Source organism: Saccopteryx leptura, chromosome 2 (genome assembly GCF_036850995.1).
Source record: "Saccopteryx leptura isolate mSacLep1 chromosome 2, mSacLep1_pri_phased_curated, whole genome shotgun sequence".
NCBI classification, from domain to species: domain Eukaryota; kingdom Metazoa; phylum Chordata; class Mammalia; order Chiroptera; family Emballonuridae; genus Saccopteryx; species Saccopteryx leptura.
In genome coordinates this window covers 325407058-325422222 of record NC_089504.1, presented here as the reverse complement: position 1 = coordinate 325422222, position 15165 = coordinate 325407058, and the positions used below count along the sequence as shown (strand labels likewise).

Here is a 15165-nt window from a genome sequence, read left to right as displayed (position 1 = left end):
GCTTGCTCACAAACTTTAAAAACTTTTTAAGGCAGAGATTTCATAGCTTCCTAATACTTCATTTCTAATACAGTAATAAACTACCATTAATACTTAATTGGCTAAATAGTGTTGGCAAATTTTTATTACTAAGTGCTCAAAAGTCCACTAACAAAGGTAGAGATGCCAAAAGATACATTATCTAGACATTTAAAAATCATTTTTTAACTGACTATACATAAAAAACTCAAACTGTACCTAAAACAAGAACTAGATACATAGGAATAACAAGAACTTGCAACTCTGGCATGCAAATGTTCACTCACGTGCTTACTGTGTGCCAGATAGTGTTATAAGTAGGCCTTACTATGTTGTCACCAATCCCCATAATAAATTAATCCTACAATAAATAAGTCCTCTAAGACCAGCACTATCATTAGTTTTGTCTTGGAAAAAAGAAATGAGGCACAGAAAAGGCAAATAACTTACTGCAGAACCCAGATTCAATATACTCTCTCTTTTTTTTTAAGTGAGAGGAGAAGAGATAAAGAGACAGACCACCGCCTGGGGCCCAACCTTGCAACCCAGCCATTTTCAGTGCTTCAGGCAGATGCTCCACAGTGCCATCCTCAGTGCCCAGGGCCAACACAACTTGAATTAGTTTGAGACATGGCTGTGGGAAGGGAAGAGAGAGAGGAAAAGAGAGAGAAAAAGGGGGAGGGGGAGCGGAGAAGCAGATGGTCACTTCTCCTGTGTGCCCTGACCGGAAATTGTACCCATGACTTCCACACACTGGGCTAACGCTCTACCACTGAGACAACTGACCAGGGCCTCTTTTGATATTTGCAATACAACTTTATTCTGATTCTACACAAAAATGAGTGGGAATGACAGTAACAAACAAGGTTTCACCATGGAATATTGTGATGTGACTACAGAAGTCTTATATTTGAAACTCTATAAGAAACAACGGCATTCCAAAACAGCTAAATAGTTCCCAAAATGAAGGTATTTTTTTAATTGTCACATTGATGAAGCCCAGTCTTCTTCAGCATGCCAAAAGTCAACCACTTGTTCCTCTTAACTATATAATAAAGTGGCAAACACACTGCACCACTGACATCACAAGACAGTCGCCTATAAAACAGGACTTCTGACGCTGGGCTCCAGCTTTCCTTGCTCACAGGTCATCATCCTCATCCAGGAAACTGGTAGTCTGAGCAACCTCTAGTTCGTGTTCATACTGTGCTGCCAAAGCTGGGGCCATGACAACCGCCAGTGAGGCAAGAGCAGGCATGGCACCAAACACCAAGTTAGGGGCTCCAGTCAGTTTTTTAGCAAGCCAGAGGAAAGTCTTTTCAATTTTGTAGATACTTTTGATAGAAACGTAGTTACCTCTGAAGACTCTTCTTTCAATGGAAGACAACTGATTTTGCCTCAACTTTCCTGTCCTTAATAACCTTTGTTGCCACACATCAAAAGGTGGATGTTTTCACTCACTTGTATCATATCTCTATACCAGTTGGGCACATTCTTCTAAGTAACTCGAAGTTACATCAACATTATAATGGCACACTGGGCTTGGATGCAATAGCTGTCTCTCAGTCTACTGATCTTCTCCTGGCTAGTTGTATCCTACACACTGACTAGGTTCTCTGTTGGTGTAGAACACGAGAGGATGGACCTCAGCACCCAAGATGGCCAAACAATTCTCAAATTCACCAGTCAGGTGACATTTCACAAATGTAGTTTTCCCAGGCCCATCATCACCAACCAATACAAGTCTGAACTAAACCTGGTGTTCTTGACAGCCATGCTGTTACTTCCAGAAGTTTCCCCAAGACCATTGGACTCCAAAGCCATCTTACTTTCTTTTTTGTGTGTATGTGTGTGGGAGAGACAGAGAATCAGAGAGAGGGACAGATAGGGACAGACAGACAGGAAGGGAGAGAGATGAGAAACATCAATTCTTCGTTGCAGTTCCTTAGTTGTTCATTGATTGATTTCTCTTATGTGCCTTGACGGTGGGCCTTCAGCAGACCGAGTGACCCCTTGCTCGAGCCAGCGACCTTGGGCTCAAGCTGGTGAGCCTTGCTCAAACCAGATGAGCCCACACTCAAGCTGGCGACCTCGGGATCTCGAATCTGGGTCCTCCACATCCCTGTCCGATGCCCTATCCACTGCGCCACCGCCTGGTCAGGTTTACTCTTTCTTAATCGTACTTCACCCCACCTTTAAGATACTTATAAAATGAACTTCACCTTTATTTTTTTTTCTTACGTTTTTTCAAATTTTTGTGAGAGGAGGGGAGGCAGAAAGACAGACTCCCACATGCGTCCGGACCGGGACCCACCCAGCAAGTCCACTAGGGGGTGATGCTCTGCTCACTGGGGCTGTTGCTCTGCAACTGAGCCATTTTCTTAGTCTGAGGCAAGGCCACTGAGCCATCCTCAGCGCAGGGGCCAACTCACTCCAATCAAGCCATGGCTGCAGGAGGGGAGGGAGCATGGAGAAGAAGATAGTCGCTTCTCCTGTGCCCTAACCAATAATCAAACCTGTGACTTCCACATGCCGGGCCAATGCTCTACCACTGAGTCAACTGGCCAGGGCTGAACCTCACCTTCTTATAAATAAATATAAAATATTGCCCTCTAGTCTGACTGATAGTGTCAACCTGGGATGCTAAGGTTCTAGGTTCAAAACCCCAAGGTCAACGGCTTGAGGGTGGACTCATCCAGTTGGGAGCACAGGTTCACCAGCTTGTGTGTAGAGTTACAGACATGATCCCATGGTCATTGGCTTGAACAAGGGGTCATTAGCACAGCTTGAGCTCTGTCCCTCCCCCCATCAAGGCACGCGGAAGAAGCAATCAATGAATAAACAAAGTGACACGACAATGAGTTGATGCGTCTCATCTCTCTCCCCTTCCTGTCTCTCCCAATCTCTCCTGCTAAAAAAATAAAAATTTTATATATATATAGCCCCCAAACACTTGAGGTATCTACAACCTTTATAGCAAACTTCAAAATATTAGCTCTGATAACTAGTAACTTTTCATCCCAAAAAATGCTACCTTTTGATGGACCAATTTAAAGTGAATATAAGAATCAATTCATATGGAAAGGTAGGAATGTTTAAACAGACTCCAAATAATCGAAACATTCTCTGCTCTCTTGGGTATCACCAACCAAAAAAAGCAAATAAACTTTGTAATTGAAAAAAAGAAGAACACGGCCCTGGCCAGTGGCTCAGAGCATCGAGCTGAACTATGGATATCCTGGGTTTGATTCCCTCCCAGTCAGGGCACACAGGAGAAGTGACCATCTGCTTCTCCCCAGCCTCTCCTTCTTCCCCTCCCACAGCCAGTGGCTCAATTGGTTCAAGTGAGACCCAGGGCACTGAGGATAGCTCCACAGTATGTAGCGCATCAGCCTCAGGTGCTAAAAATAGCTTGATACTCAAACATCAGAGCATCAGCCCCAAACAGGGTTGCCATGTGGATCCTAGTCTGGCATATGTGTGAGTCTGCCTCACTATTTCCCCTCCTTTCACCATAAAAAGAAAAAAGAAAGAGAAAAACAACAACTTAGTATGCAGGCTTAAGTCATTAGGCTTACTGCCAAATATACACCAGTCTTCATAATGCTAGTTTTCATCATTCATGTGTGTTATTTCTAGACGTGTACCCCAAGTAATTGTGTCTATTTTCCTCAAGGTCAAAGAATACACAACCAAAAACCCAACATGTGACAAATTTATATTAAAACAGAACAACTCCTCCCAAGATCGCCCTCTCTTGATGGCTCCCTTACCAGTTTCCTTTTCTATGCACTCTTTCCTATCTACCAATTTCCAAATGATAATGACACTTAGAAAATTCCTTTGTAAAGTAGTATTCTAAAAAATAATCTGAAATTACTTTTATAGTAAAGCACACAAATTCCAACTCTACTTTTAGGTTTTGACTAAAAAATTATAGAAAAAATGTTACTATATAGAAAAAAAATTCAAAATATTACTAAGTAAGAGCTGCTAATTTCACTTTAATTTTGAAAATGACATCATGAAATTCTTCTATCATAAAAATAAAGAGTAATAGAGTTTCCAAAATCAAATACACTTTAATCAATTCAGTCATCCTGCCTGACCTGTGGTGGCGCAGTGGATAAAGCATCGACCTGCTGAGGTCGCCGGTTCGAAACCCTGGGCTTACCTGGTCAAGGCACATATGGGAGTTGATGCTTCCAGTTCCTCCCCACCTTCTCTCTCTGTCTCTCTCTCCTCTCTCTCTCCCTCTCTGTTTCTCTCTCTCCCTTTCTCTCTCCTCTCTAAAATGAATTTTAAAAATTTAAAAAAAGAAATAAAAAATTTATTTATAAAAAAAAATTCAGTCATCCTGTTGTTTCTTGAAAGGCTGATATGGAACCAACAGATAAAAATTATTTTAAAAAGCAGTGCTGGCTCAACACAAAGGCCAACACTGAGAATCATCCCATAAAGAAACTGCCTATTTTTACATTAAGCTCCACCTAGAGCCAGGTACTAATGGAAAGGCTGAAGTACTATTATATGTCAGTGACAGGTTACTCTGGATGACAGATAGCTAAGACACCTTTCAACCACAGTGATGACTTTTACACTTACCTGTGTTTTCGCAGGTATGTTTCTAGTGTTTCTAAAAGACAACTAGAGTCAATTAAAACTACTTCATCCCTGCATTCTTGGGACATTAGTTCCCATACGTCCATCCAACAACCTCTGTAGAAAGAAAGGAATATTAGTAAGAAGAAATATGTAGGAGTATAAACATTTTAAAAGGCAGAGTAAAGAATTACTTGATTTTACCTGGGTGTTCCCTGGAAAGGTCCATAATGCAAAATGATCCTACACTTGCTGTCCTTCCTGTGGTCTTCACTACTTCTCTTATCTGTACTTAACTTCTCTGAACTGACACTGCTACTGCTCCCTTCACTGCAGTACAGTATAGTACAAAGCTTAGTGACACTGAGGTTATCTGAAGGAATAATTACTACAAGTCTATATTAAATCATGAAATCTTTAATACATTAGAATATTAGGATAAGTTTATAAATCTGTATATATAATTACATATTCATTTTATTTATTTTAACCATATTAAAATGTTACTTAAACATGTGCTCATATCCTTATATAAAAACTTCAGCTCAACTATTAAGTTTACCTGATACAACTTAACAATATTCATATTTATCAAGATAGCAACTGGTTAATATACTAAGCATTTTATGAGCAAATGTACTTAGAATGTTTTAAAGTCAAAAGGGCTAGAAAAAATTTATATTTTCAGCTACAGACATGGATCAGTATTCCACATATTGAAAATTATAACAAATTTTGATCTACTCAATGCAATTTTATAGCTAGTCCATGGCAACAAAATTCTTCTGTACTTTCACATTTACAAGTAGCTGAGAAAGTCACAGATCAATCTAATTATAGAAAATAAGTTTTTACATTTACTAAAATAAAAATAGCATACTAAGACAAATACTTTACACAGCCTAAATTAGCAATAAATATACAAATAATTTTTAAAAACTTACTAAAAACTTCCCAGACTCTCCCTCCCCCACAGGATTCAATGTGGCGCTGGTCGTGCATTTTGCTTTACTGCAGTGTGCATTGTTTATATTCCATTCAATGATATTCTTCTTAATTTTTCATAATTCTGAACTGGCTCCTGCCTGTTCTTCTGCAGGTCTCACTACAATCCTAGAAATTCATTACCTTGGATGTTTGAGATGAAAAAAACCTCTGAATCTTTACTTAACCTATTCTATATAGCTAAATATGCATTTCTCAAACCCCTGCCTACCATATAGGTCATACAAATAATTCAGCTCCCTATTCCTTTCTCATAAGGGTTCAGGTCAAGAGAGGGAGTCTTGGTTAAGCAGACTGTACTCCCTGGTCTACTCTCCATATGGTATGTGGGAAAAACTGAAGCTACTTTAGGAGATGTTTAAAATCAACTAATTCCATTCATACTATTCTATTCCACAATTCAGCAAACAACCTTCTAAAAACATTTGGCATCCCATGTGGTGGGACTGTACCTAAATAGGAATGTGAAGTATGTGGAGGTTTCTTTTAAGCTGAAAGGAGAACAAAGCTGTATGTATGTCAATTTAATAAAAGTCGGTAACTAATGGTGAGAAGTCACTGAGAACAAGAAAGGAGATGGAATCCAGAGCAAAAGTGAAAGAACTGGTATTTAAAAGAAGGTGAGCACAGATGTGTAAGATATTGGGGTACCTGTTGCTTTTTAATTCCTCAAGGAAGATTATGCACAACAACAAAAAAACAGAAGGCAGGCTTTTTATTATACCATACTATACTATTTTGTAGCTCTAGCCAACAGGTCATTACAAGTTTTTGTCTAATGAGAAAATCATTCTCAATTCTGTATTCACAAAGTCAGGAATTCTCTAAAGATATTGTTAAATCAGGTATGTGAAATAACAATTATCCTTAGATAACCACTTTAGGTTATGTTGAACTTCACTGGGTTCAGAATACTCTCACATTGAGACATCACGTAATATGTAGTTCTTGATCAGATCCTGATTCTAACAAATCAATATGTAAAAAGACACTTTTTGGAGACAGTTGAAAAAAGTCTGACCATAAACTGGATATTGGATTATTACAGTTCACTTTGTTAGGTGTTATACTGGCACTGTCATTATGGAAAAAAATGTCAATGTATTTAGAGATACATATGGCAATATGCAGGAGTAAAACTACACAATGCCCGAGACTTGCTTTCAAATATTTCAGTAAGAGAAAAGGTAAATAAGCAAAACAAATGCGGCAAATCTTACAACCCCAAGCAATTTATAGGAGACAACTGTGATACTGTGCTAGGAGATGAGGGCAGAAGCAGCCCTGGGCACTGTAGCATTTAACCAAGAAGAAAACTGCAAATTAGTTACACAAATAAGCATTGTTAACTGATTCAAGCTTTTTTTTTTTTTAATCCTTGGTAAATTATTAGGAAGACCTAGAACTAAGAAGAAAAATGTTATGAATATTAAATAAATCAAAGAATGATATCACTAGTTTGAAAAACTTAATACTAGCCACCGAAATTTCCACAAACATCTCCACCTCTTTCCTCTGAAATGTATTTTATATAAGAAAACTTTAAAAAAAAAATCAAACCTATATGGAGAACATCTATAACATCAAAAAGGCCTACACATAAGACATATTTTCATCTTTGTTACATTGTAACTAATTAAAAAAAGAAAATAGCAGTATTTTTTCTTTTTACTAACTATAATCAACATTTATAATCTTAACAATGACAAAGCATCTTGATGTTCAATTCTACTTACCCCAAAGGTTTTGGTTTGTGCGTATCTAAGGAGTGCAACTGACATCTCTTGTTCTTTTTACTTTTTGGAATAGCATCTATCATGTCATTTAGTTTGGACCTAATTAAAAATAAACCATTAATGGTTTGATTAACATTAATTTTTCTTTAAAATTTCCAAAATGTCTATTTACTGCCTTTTAGTGAGAAGTATTATAAACACATCACTTTGAAAATTTCTTATCAAACAAATTTCTAACTCTAAAGAGTCTGTAAACTAGTCTTTCCATTCCATCCTCTGTCAAAAGTTAAAAGAGACCTACTCTATTCAACACTTTTTTCTCCAGACTGCACTGGTCTCACTCATTCTTGCATCTGTACTGTATCTAGCAGTGTGCCTGGTACTCAAATGTTTTATGACCAACTGCTGCTACCTGACCCTCAGCCACCTTCCCTTATCCAAACATTATCTAAATACACTATACTTGATGAGGAGCCATCAACAGACATTTTATGCAAATACAGAAACATGTATAGTTAATATCCACACCCTATATCCAACCAATAAGAATGCCGTCAAATCTAACTTTTAAATATATCCAGAATCAAATCACTTCTCATCACCTCTACCACGACCACCCATGCCCAACTCTCCTCTCTAGCTTAGACAACTAACAGCTGGCCTCCTAAATGTCTTCTTGCTTCCATCCTTCGCCTCTACATTCCAAGGCTTTCAGTTAGCAGCTGCAGTGATCTTTTCAAAACAAAGATCACATTATTTCTATGTTTAAAACCTCGAAAAGCTTCTTCTCAGGCAGAATAAAAATCCAAAGTTTGTACCATGATCTCTAAATAGGAAAGCTGCAGGGTATGGTCTTCAGACCTCTCTGCTCTTCTCCTATTTATGTACTCTTTTTTTTTTTTTGTATTTTTGTATTTTTCTGAAGCTGGAAACGGGGAGAGACAGTCAGACAGACTCCCGCATGCACCCGACCGGGATCCACCTGGCACGCCCACCAGGGGCGAACCTCTGCCCACCAGGGGGCGATGCTCTGCCCCTCCGGGGCATCGCTCTGCCGCGACCAGAGCCACTCTAGCGCCTGGGGCAGAGGCCAAGGAGCCATCCCCAGCGCCCGGGCCATCTTTGCTCCAATGGAGCCTTGGCTGCGGGAGGGGAAGAGAGAGACAGAGAGGAAGGAGGGGGGGGTGGAGAAGCAAATGGGCGCTTCTCCTATGTGCCCTGGCCGGGAATCGAACCCGGATCCCCCGCACGCCAGGCCAACGCTCTACCGCTGAGCCAACCGGCCAGGGCCTATTTATATACTCTTTGATGATGATCTCAACTCATAGGTTTAAATTTTATATATGTGTGTGTGTGTACACATATCACATACCATACATATTTACACACTATATATGTAGTTTATTTTTTAAAGACTTTATTCATTTTAGAGAGAGGAGAGAAAGAGAGAAGAGGGGAGGAGCAGGAAGCATCACTTCCCATATGTGCCTTGACCAGGCAAACCCAAGGTTTCAAACCAGGACCCTCAGTGTTCCAGGTCAACGCTTTATCCACTGTGCCACTACAGGTCAGGCACTATATATGTAGTTTAAATACTCTATAGTTCAAATACTAAATACATACACACACAAACACACACACTGTGTGTCCGTAAAGTCATGGTGCACTTTTGACCGGTCACAAGAAAGCAACAAAAGACGACAGAAATGTGAAATCTGCACCAAAAGGAAAACTCTGTTTCATACCTATTCAGTGCAGTTCGATGTGGGCTCACGCACAGATTTTTCAGGGCTCCTTAGGTAGCTATCCCGTATAGCCTCTTACAGACTCGTCACTGACTGATGGCCTATCAGAACGGGGTTTCTCCACCAAACTGCCGGTTTCCTTCAACTGCTTATCCCACCGAGTAATGTTATTCCTATGTGGTGGCGCTTCGTTATAAACGCACCGATATTCACACGTTGCACTTTGGTCAAGGATTCGAATTTAGCGAGCCACATAACACACTGAACTTTCCTCTGTACCATCCACATCTCGACTGGCATGGCTGTGGGCTGCTCCGCTGTATACACGGTGTTGTGTCATCATCTGCGCATGCACACATGCTGCCACATCATCTAACAGAAACTGGGAGGGTTTTCCTTTTATTTGGTGCAGATTCCACATTTCTGTTGTCTTTTGTTGCTTTCCTGTGACCGGTCAAAAGTGCACCATGACTTTACGGAGTGTGTCTGTGTGTGTATGCTAATGACAAATTTACATCTCTAGGTCAAAGTACTCTGAACTCTATTTGGATGCCCAATTGGTATCTCAAACTTACACATCCAAAAGTGAGCTCTGCAAAATGCTCCTCCCAGTCTTATCCATCTCAGTAAATGAAAATCATCTGTCCTAATCTTTAGGCCTCAAATCTGAAAATCATCCTTGATGCCTTCCTCCATATCCAATCTATCCAAAAATCCTGTTGACTCATTCCTCAAAATGTATCCAGGATCCAAACATTTCTCATTACTACCTCCGTAGTTACCATACTTTTCTCTTTCACATAGTTATTAAAACAGTCCAATTGTCTTCCCTTCATCCACCCATTTATTCTCAACAGGTCAGAGTAAGCCAAACTTCAAGTGAGACCCTGTACAAACGCCTGAAATCTTCTGATCTCATTGAAAGAGAGGGAAAACTACCTTAGGATGGCACTATATAATTGGGTTTTATTACTCCTATTGCTGTTCCTTTCATTCATCTGGCACCAGCCACAATGGCTTCCTTGCTCTTCTTCATATATGCCAGGAACTCTCCAACCATTTGAACCTTTTAAACTTGCTGCTCCTTTTCTTCCCCCAGATATGTACATGGTTCACTCACTTCATTCAAGTTTATATAAGATTTGACCTGTGGTGGCACATTGAATAAAGCAGGGGTCCCCAAACTACAGCCCTCGGGCCGCATGCAGCCCGAGGCCATTTATCTGGCCCCCACCGCACTTCCAGAAGGGGCACCTCTTTCATTGGTGGTCAGTGAGCGGCGTTGCTCACGTACAGTACTACTTCCAGTGACATGGGACGCACGCGTCATGGCTCCAGAAGCGCATCATATCACTTGTTACAGCTAGCAGTGACAAATATGGAACCAGACACTGACCATCTCATTAGCCAAAAGCAGGCCCCTAGTTCCCATTGAAATACTGGTCAGTTTGTCGATTTAAATTTACTTGTTCTTTATTTTAAATATTGTATTTATTCCCGTTTTGTTTTTTTTACTTTAAAATAAGATATGTGCAGTGTGCATAGGGATTTGTTCATAGTTTTTTTTGATAGTCCAGCCCTCCAATGGTCTGAGAGACAGTGAACTGGCCCCCTGTGTAAAAAGTTTGGGGACCCCTGGAATAAAGCATCGACTTGGAATGCCAAGGTGATCAGTTCAAAACCGCAGGCCTGTCTGGTGAAGGCACATAAGAAGCAACTCTGAGTTGATGATTCCCACTCCTCCCCACCCCTTCTTTCTCTCTTCTCTCTAAAACCAAAAAATAAAATCTTAAAAAAAAAAATCTATATTCAATGTTATTTTATTAGAGGTCTTCCCTAACCATCCTCCATATTAATTTTATCCACTCATTTTCTATTTTCCTTACTGATTTTTCTCTGTAATTCCTGACAAATGATGTATTTGCTTAAGGCCTGCCTCTCCCCACAGGAAAAGAGAAATTTTATAATCACTGGCACATATAAGTTACTCAGTAAAATTACTGAATTTGGAATCAAGCTGTGCCCTAACCAAATTTAGGAAAGCATGTAGAATGTGGTAGAGGGTACAGGGGGGATAAATGGTGGACAGAAACTTGACTTCTTGACTTGGGAAGGTGAACACACAATATGGTGTACAGGAGATATGTTGTAGGATTGTGCACCTGAAACCTGTACAATTTTGTTAACCAGTGTCGTCCCAATAAATTCAATTAAAAAATAAATAAAAGCTACCATTGTTGCTTTTTTCCCTAATGGATTATACTCACCCATGTACATAAAATAACGTATAAAGCTTCCTTGCATCAGTCATACAGCTTCGAGTTACAGATAGGACTCCCTTGGGCCCTATTGTCAGGGGTTCAAGAGCAGGATTTCCGGACTCTACAAGCTGGGAAAAAAGGCGCTCCACACTGCGACGACAACCAACACATGGGACCAGCTGAGAAAGTGCACTCAAGACTTCACGTGATGTCACCACCATCGCAATACTTAGATCTTGTTGCTTAAGCATACTATGCCGCTGAGAGAAAGAAAAATAAAGGAGAGTCCTTAAGGAACACATAAAATTACTCTTTCACTACTATTTCTGGTTCCTATCCTTGTGTATTAAGTATAATCTGGGCAAGGTCTGCCATAGCTGGCAAATAGTTGGCCTGGTCTGTGCTATACTGAGTTTGCTGTACAAACCCCCATGTTCTAGAATCAGGATATATAAAAGCTGTGCTAGCCCTGGCCGGTTGGCTCAGCGGTAGAGCGTCGGCCTAGCGTGCGGAGGACCCGGGTTCGATTCCCGGCCAGGGCACACAGGAGAAGCGCCCATTTGCTTCTCCACCCCTCCGCCACGCTTTCCTCTCTGTCCCTCTCTTCTCCTCCCATCAGCCAAGACTCCATTGGAGCAAAGATGGCCCGGGCGCTGGGGATGGCTCTGTGGCCTCTGCCTCAGGCGCTAGAGTGGCTCTGGTCGCAACATGGCGACGCCCAGGATGGGCAGAGCATCGCCCCCTGGTGGGCAGAGCGTCGCCCCATGGTGGGCAGAGCGTCGCCCCATGGTGGGCGTGCCGGGTGGATCCCGGTCAGGGTCAGGCGCATGCGGGAGTCTGTCTGACTGTCTCTCCCTGTTTCCAGCTTCAGAAAAATGAAAAAAAAAAAAAAAAAGCTGTGCTCAAGATCTTCCCAGCAGAGCAAAAAGAAGCCCTGCATCTGGAAATTCAGTGCTTATTCATGAATATTAAGTTTAGTACTCTTGCTTAAATTTTTTTAAAAAAAGAAAAAGGAATAAAGACACAATGCAGCTTTACCATGATTTTTTCTCATTTAACAACACACTATTTAGCTAAAGGAGTCAAGTTAGGACAGTGATCATGGAACACTGATTCTCAACCTGGAGGTATGGACAGGTGTGTTCTAGACATCTAAAATGATAACACAACACAATCAAATCTCTTTCACATAAGAGGTACCTAAGTATATTCACTGTAATAAAACAATTTCAGTACAACCTTAAGACCTAGAGAGTCTTAGGTAAAACAAAATTAATACTTAGGGCTAAAATGTTCAATAACTCTTTAAAACACACACACACACACACAAATTTAAAACATTGTGTTTTAGGCCCTGGCTGGTTGGCTCAGTGGTAGAGCATCAACCAGTGTGTGGATGTCTCGGGTTCGATTCCTGGTCACGGCACACAGGAGAACTGCAAATCTGCTTCTCCCACCCCCCACACTTGTCTCTCTCTCTTCCCCTCCTGAAGCCACAGCACGACTGGAGTTGGTCCGGGTGCTGAGAATGTCCCCATGGCCTCCACCTCAGGCACTAAGAAGAAGCCCTAGTGGGCTTGCTGGGTAGACTCTGATCTGGACGCCTGTGGAGTCTGTCTCTTTGCCTCCCTTCCTCTCATGAATAAAATATATTGTATATATATTGCATTTTAAAATAATTACCTGAATGAACTGCTTTATTTGTACACCATTATTTTGATGCCCATGGAGAACAATGCTTATCTTACCTATGTAGAAGCCTGTAATGAGTAACTAGTATGCCTGTGCATATGAATGTTATCTGTTGGTTTTGACCAGGTAAAAAAAGACTGAGAACCACAGCTATAGAGATATGGCAAAATTCTAGAAAATAATTTCTACCTGGGTGGAGCTATATAAGTAACACCTCCAGCTTTACTAAAAACCAAAGGGAAAGTAACATTACACCCCAAATGAATTTTTCTTAAAGTTGAAAAAAAATTCTGAAGTGACAATTTACCCTCCATTGTCTTAATTATATAGTGTACTATAAAGTACCATACTGCCTAAGAATAAAATAAAAATCAGTAAGTTTATCACACAAGATTAATTTTTTTTACTTGAATAAAACAGTTACCACAGAAGAAAACTAAAAAGTTGTCAGCCATATCTTCAAAAAACAGAGATGACCTGGTGAAATTAAAACCTTATACACATGTAAAATAAAAACAGACCACAACCAAATTGCTTTCACATGACAGGTACATAAATACTTTCACTGTAATGAAAGTAAACAAATTCAGCACAATCTTAAGACCTAGAGAGCCCTAGGTAAAACAAAGTTAATACTTCAAACACACACACACAATTTAAAATATTGATTTTAAAACTATTACCTGAATGAACTGCTTCAGTTGTGCACCATTATTTTGATGCCCATCGAGATTTAATACGTTGTCAGGAAATTCCATCACCATCTTAATATGCAAAAGAATAAAAATCCATTATTTTATTTTTGAACACAAGTTACAGGCTATATTACAAACTCTTAGGATAGAAATAGATCCCCAAAGCCAGATCCCCACTGCTGTCCTGCCAAAGAGGGTTAAAAAATCCATATTATACAAGTTTCTAAAGCCAGAAATATCCTGACCAGGCGGTGGCGCAGTGGATAGAACGTCGGACTGGGATGCAGAGGACCCAGGTTCGAGACCTTGAGGTTGCAAGCTTAAGCGTGGGCTCATCTGGTTTGAGCAAAAGCTCACCAGCTTGGACCCAAGGTCTCTGGCTAGAGCAAGGGGTTACTTGATCTGCTGTAGCCACACAGTCAAGGCACATAAGAGAAAGCAATCAATGAACAACTATGTCGCAATGAAAAACTAATAATGATTGATGCTTCTCATCTCTCTCAGTTCCTGTCTGTCTGTCCCTATCAATCCCTCTCTCTGACTCTCTCTGTCTCTATAAAAAAAAAAAAGAAGCCAGAAATAGTATAGCCATTAGGAGCAAGTATACCAAAATCAAGCAGTCATGAGTTCAAACCCCAGTTCTGTCACTTATAATCTATGTCATAACTCTGGGCAAACTACTTAGCTTGTTGGATTTTCAGCTTCCTCATTTTTAAAATGATATTACATAATAATTTTTCATCTCTCTCACATAGTGGAGTATAAGAATTAAATTATATTTAAAAGTGCTTGTTGCAGTGGCCAATAATGGCATTTAAATAAATAACCTTGTATTTTATGTTAAATACCCTGACATTTTTAGTTATTTCTCTTAACTATGAAATTTAGTAAGTTTTATAATGACCACATATACAATATATGTAATACAGCCTTATAAACATGTAAAATAATATACTAGGCACTTAGTAAATGTTTGCTCTAATTATGATAAAAAATAATACTCTCACCTACAGAGGAACCCCCATAAGGATAACATCTGACTTCTCAATAGAAACATTAGAGGCCAGAAGGGAATGGCAAGAAATATTCAAAGTACTACAAAACAAGAGCCTACAACCAAGACTTCTCTATCCAGCAAGGTTATCATTTAAAATTGAAGAAGAAATAAAAAGCTTCCCAGACAAAAAAAAAAAAAACCAAACTCAAGAAATTCATTACAACCAAACCAATGCTACAAGAAATGTTAAGGGGCCTGTAGCACTGTTTACAATAGCCAAGTTCTGGAAACAGCCCAAGTGTCCATCAGTGGATGAGTGGTTTAAAAATCTGTGGTACATATACACAATGGAATACTATGTGGCCATGAAGAAGAAATCTTACCTTTCGCTACAACATGGATAAACCTGGAAAC

The 15165-nt window shown here is 39.9% G+C and overlaps 1 protein-coding gene and 1 pseudogene across 2 annotated transcripts in view; both read right to left on the bottom strand.

Moving 5' to 3' along the window:
- The window catches only part of GGNBP2 (gametogenetin binding protein 2), a 42016-nt gene that overhangs the window by 16587 nt on the left and 10264 nt on the right, over positions 1 to 15165 (bottom strand). For both annotated transcript variants that reach the window (XM_066363201.1, XM_066363202.1), the window contains exons 3-6: positions 13743 to 13823; positions 11374 to 11627; positions 7362 to 7460; positions 4624 to 4737 (exon numbers count right to left, since the gene is read on the bottom strand). In XM_066363201.1, the coding sequence (XP_066219298.1) occupies positions 4624 to 4737; positions 7362 to 7460; positions 11374 to 11627; positions 13743 to 13823 (548 nt within the window). The remainder of the gene's footprint in view (positions 1 to 4623; positions 4738 to 7361; positions 7461 to 11373; positions 11628 to 13742; positions 13824 to 15165) is intronic.
- Positions 1096 to 2549, bottom strand: LOC136394121 (GTP-binding nuclear protein Ran-like; annotated as a pseudogene).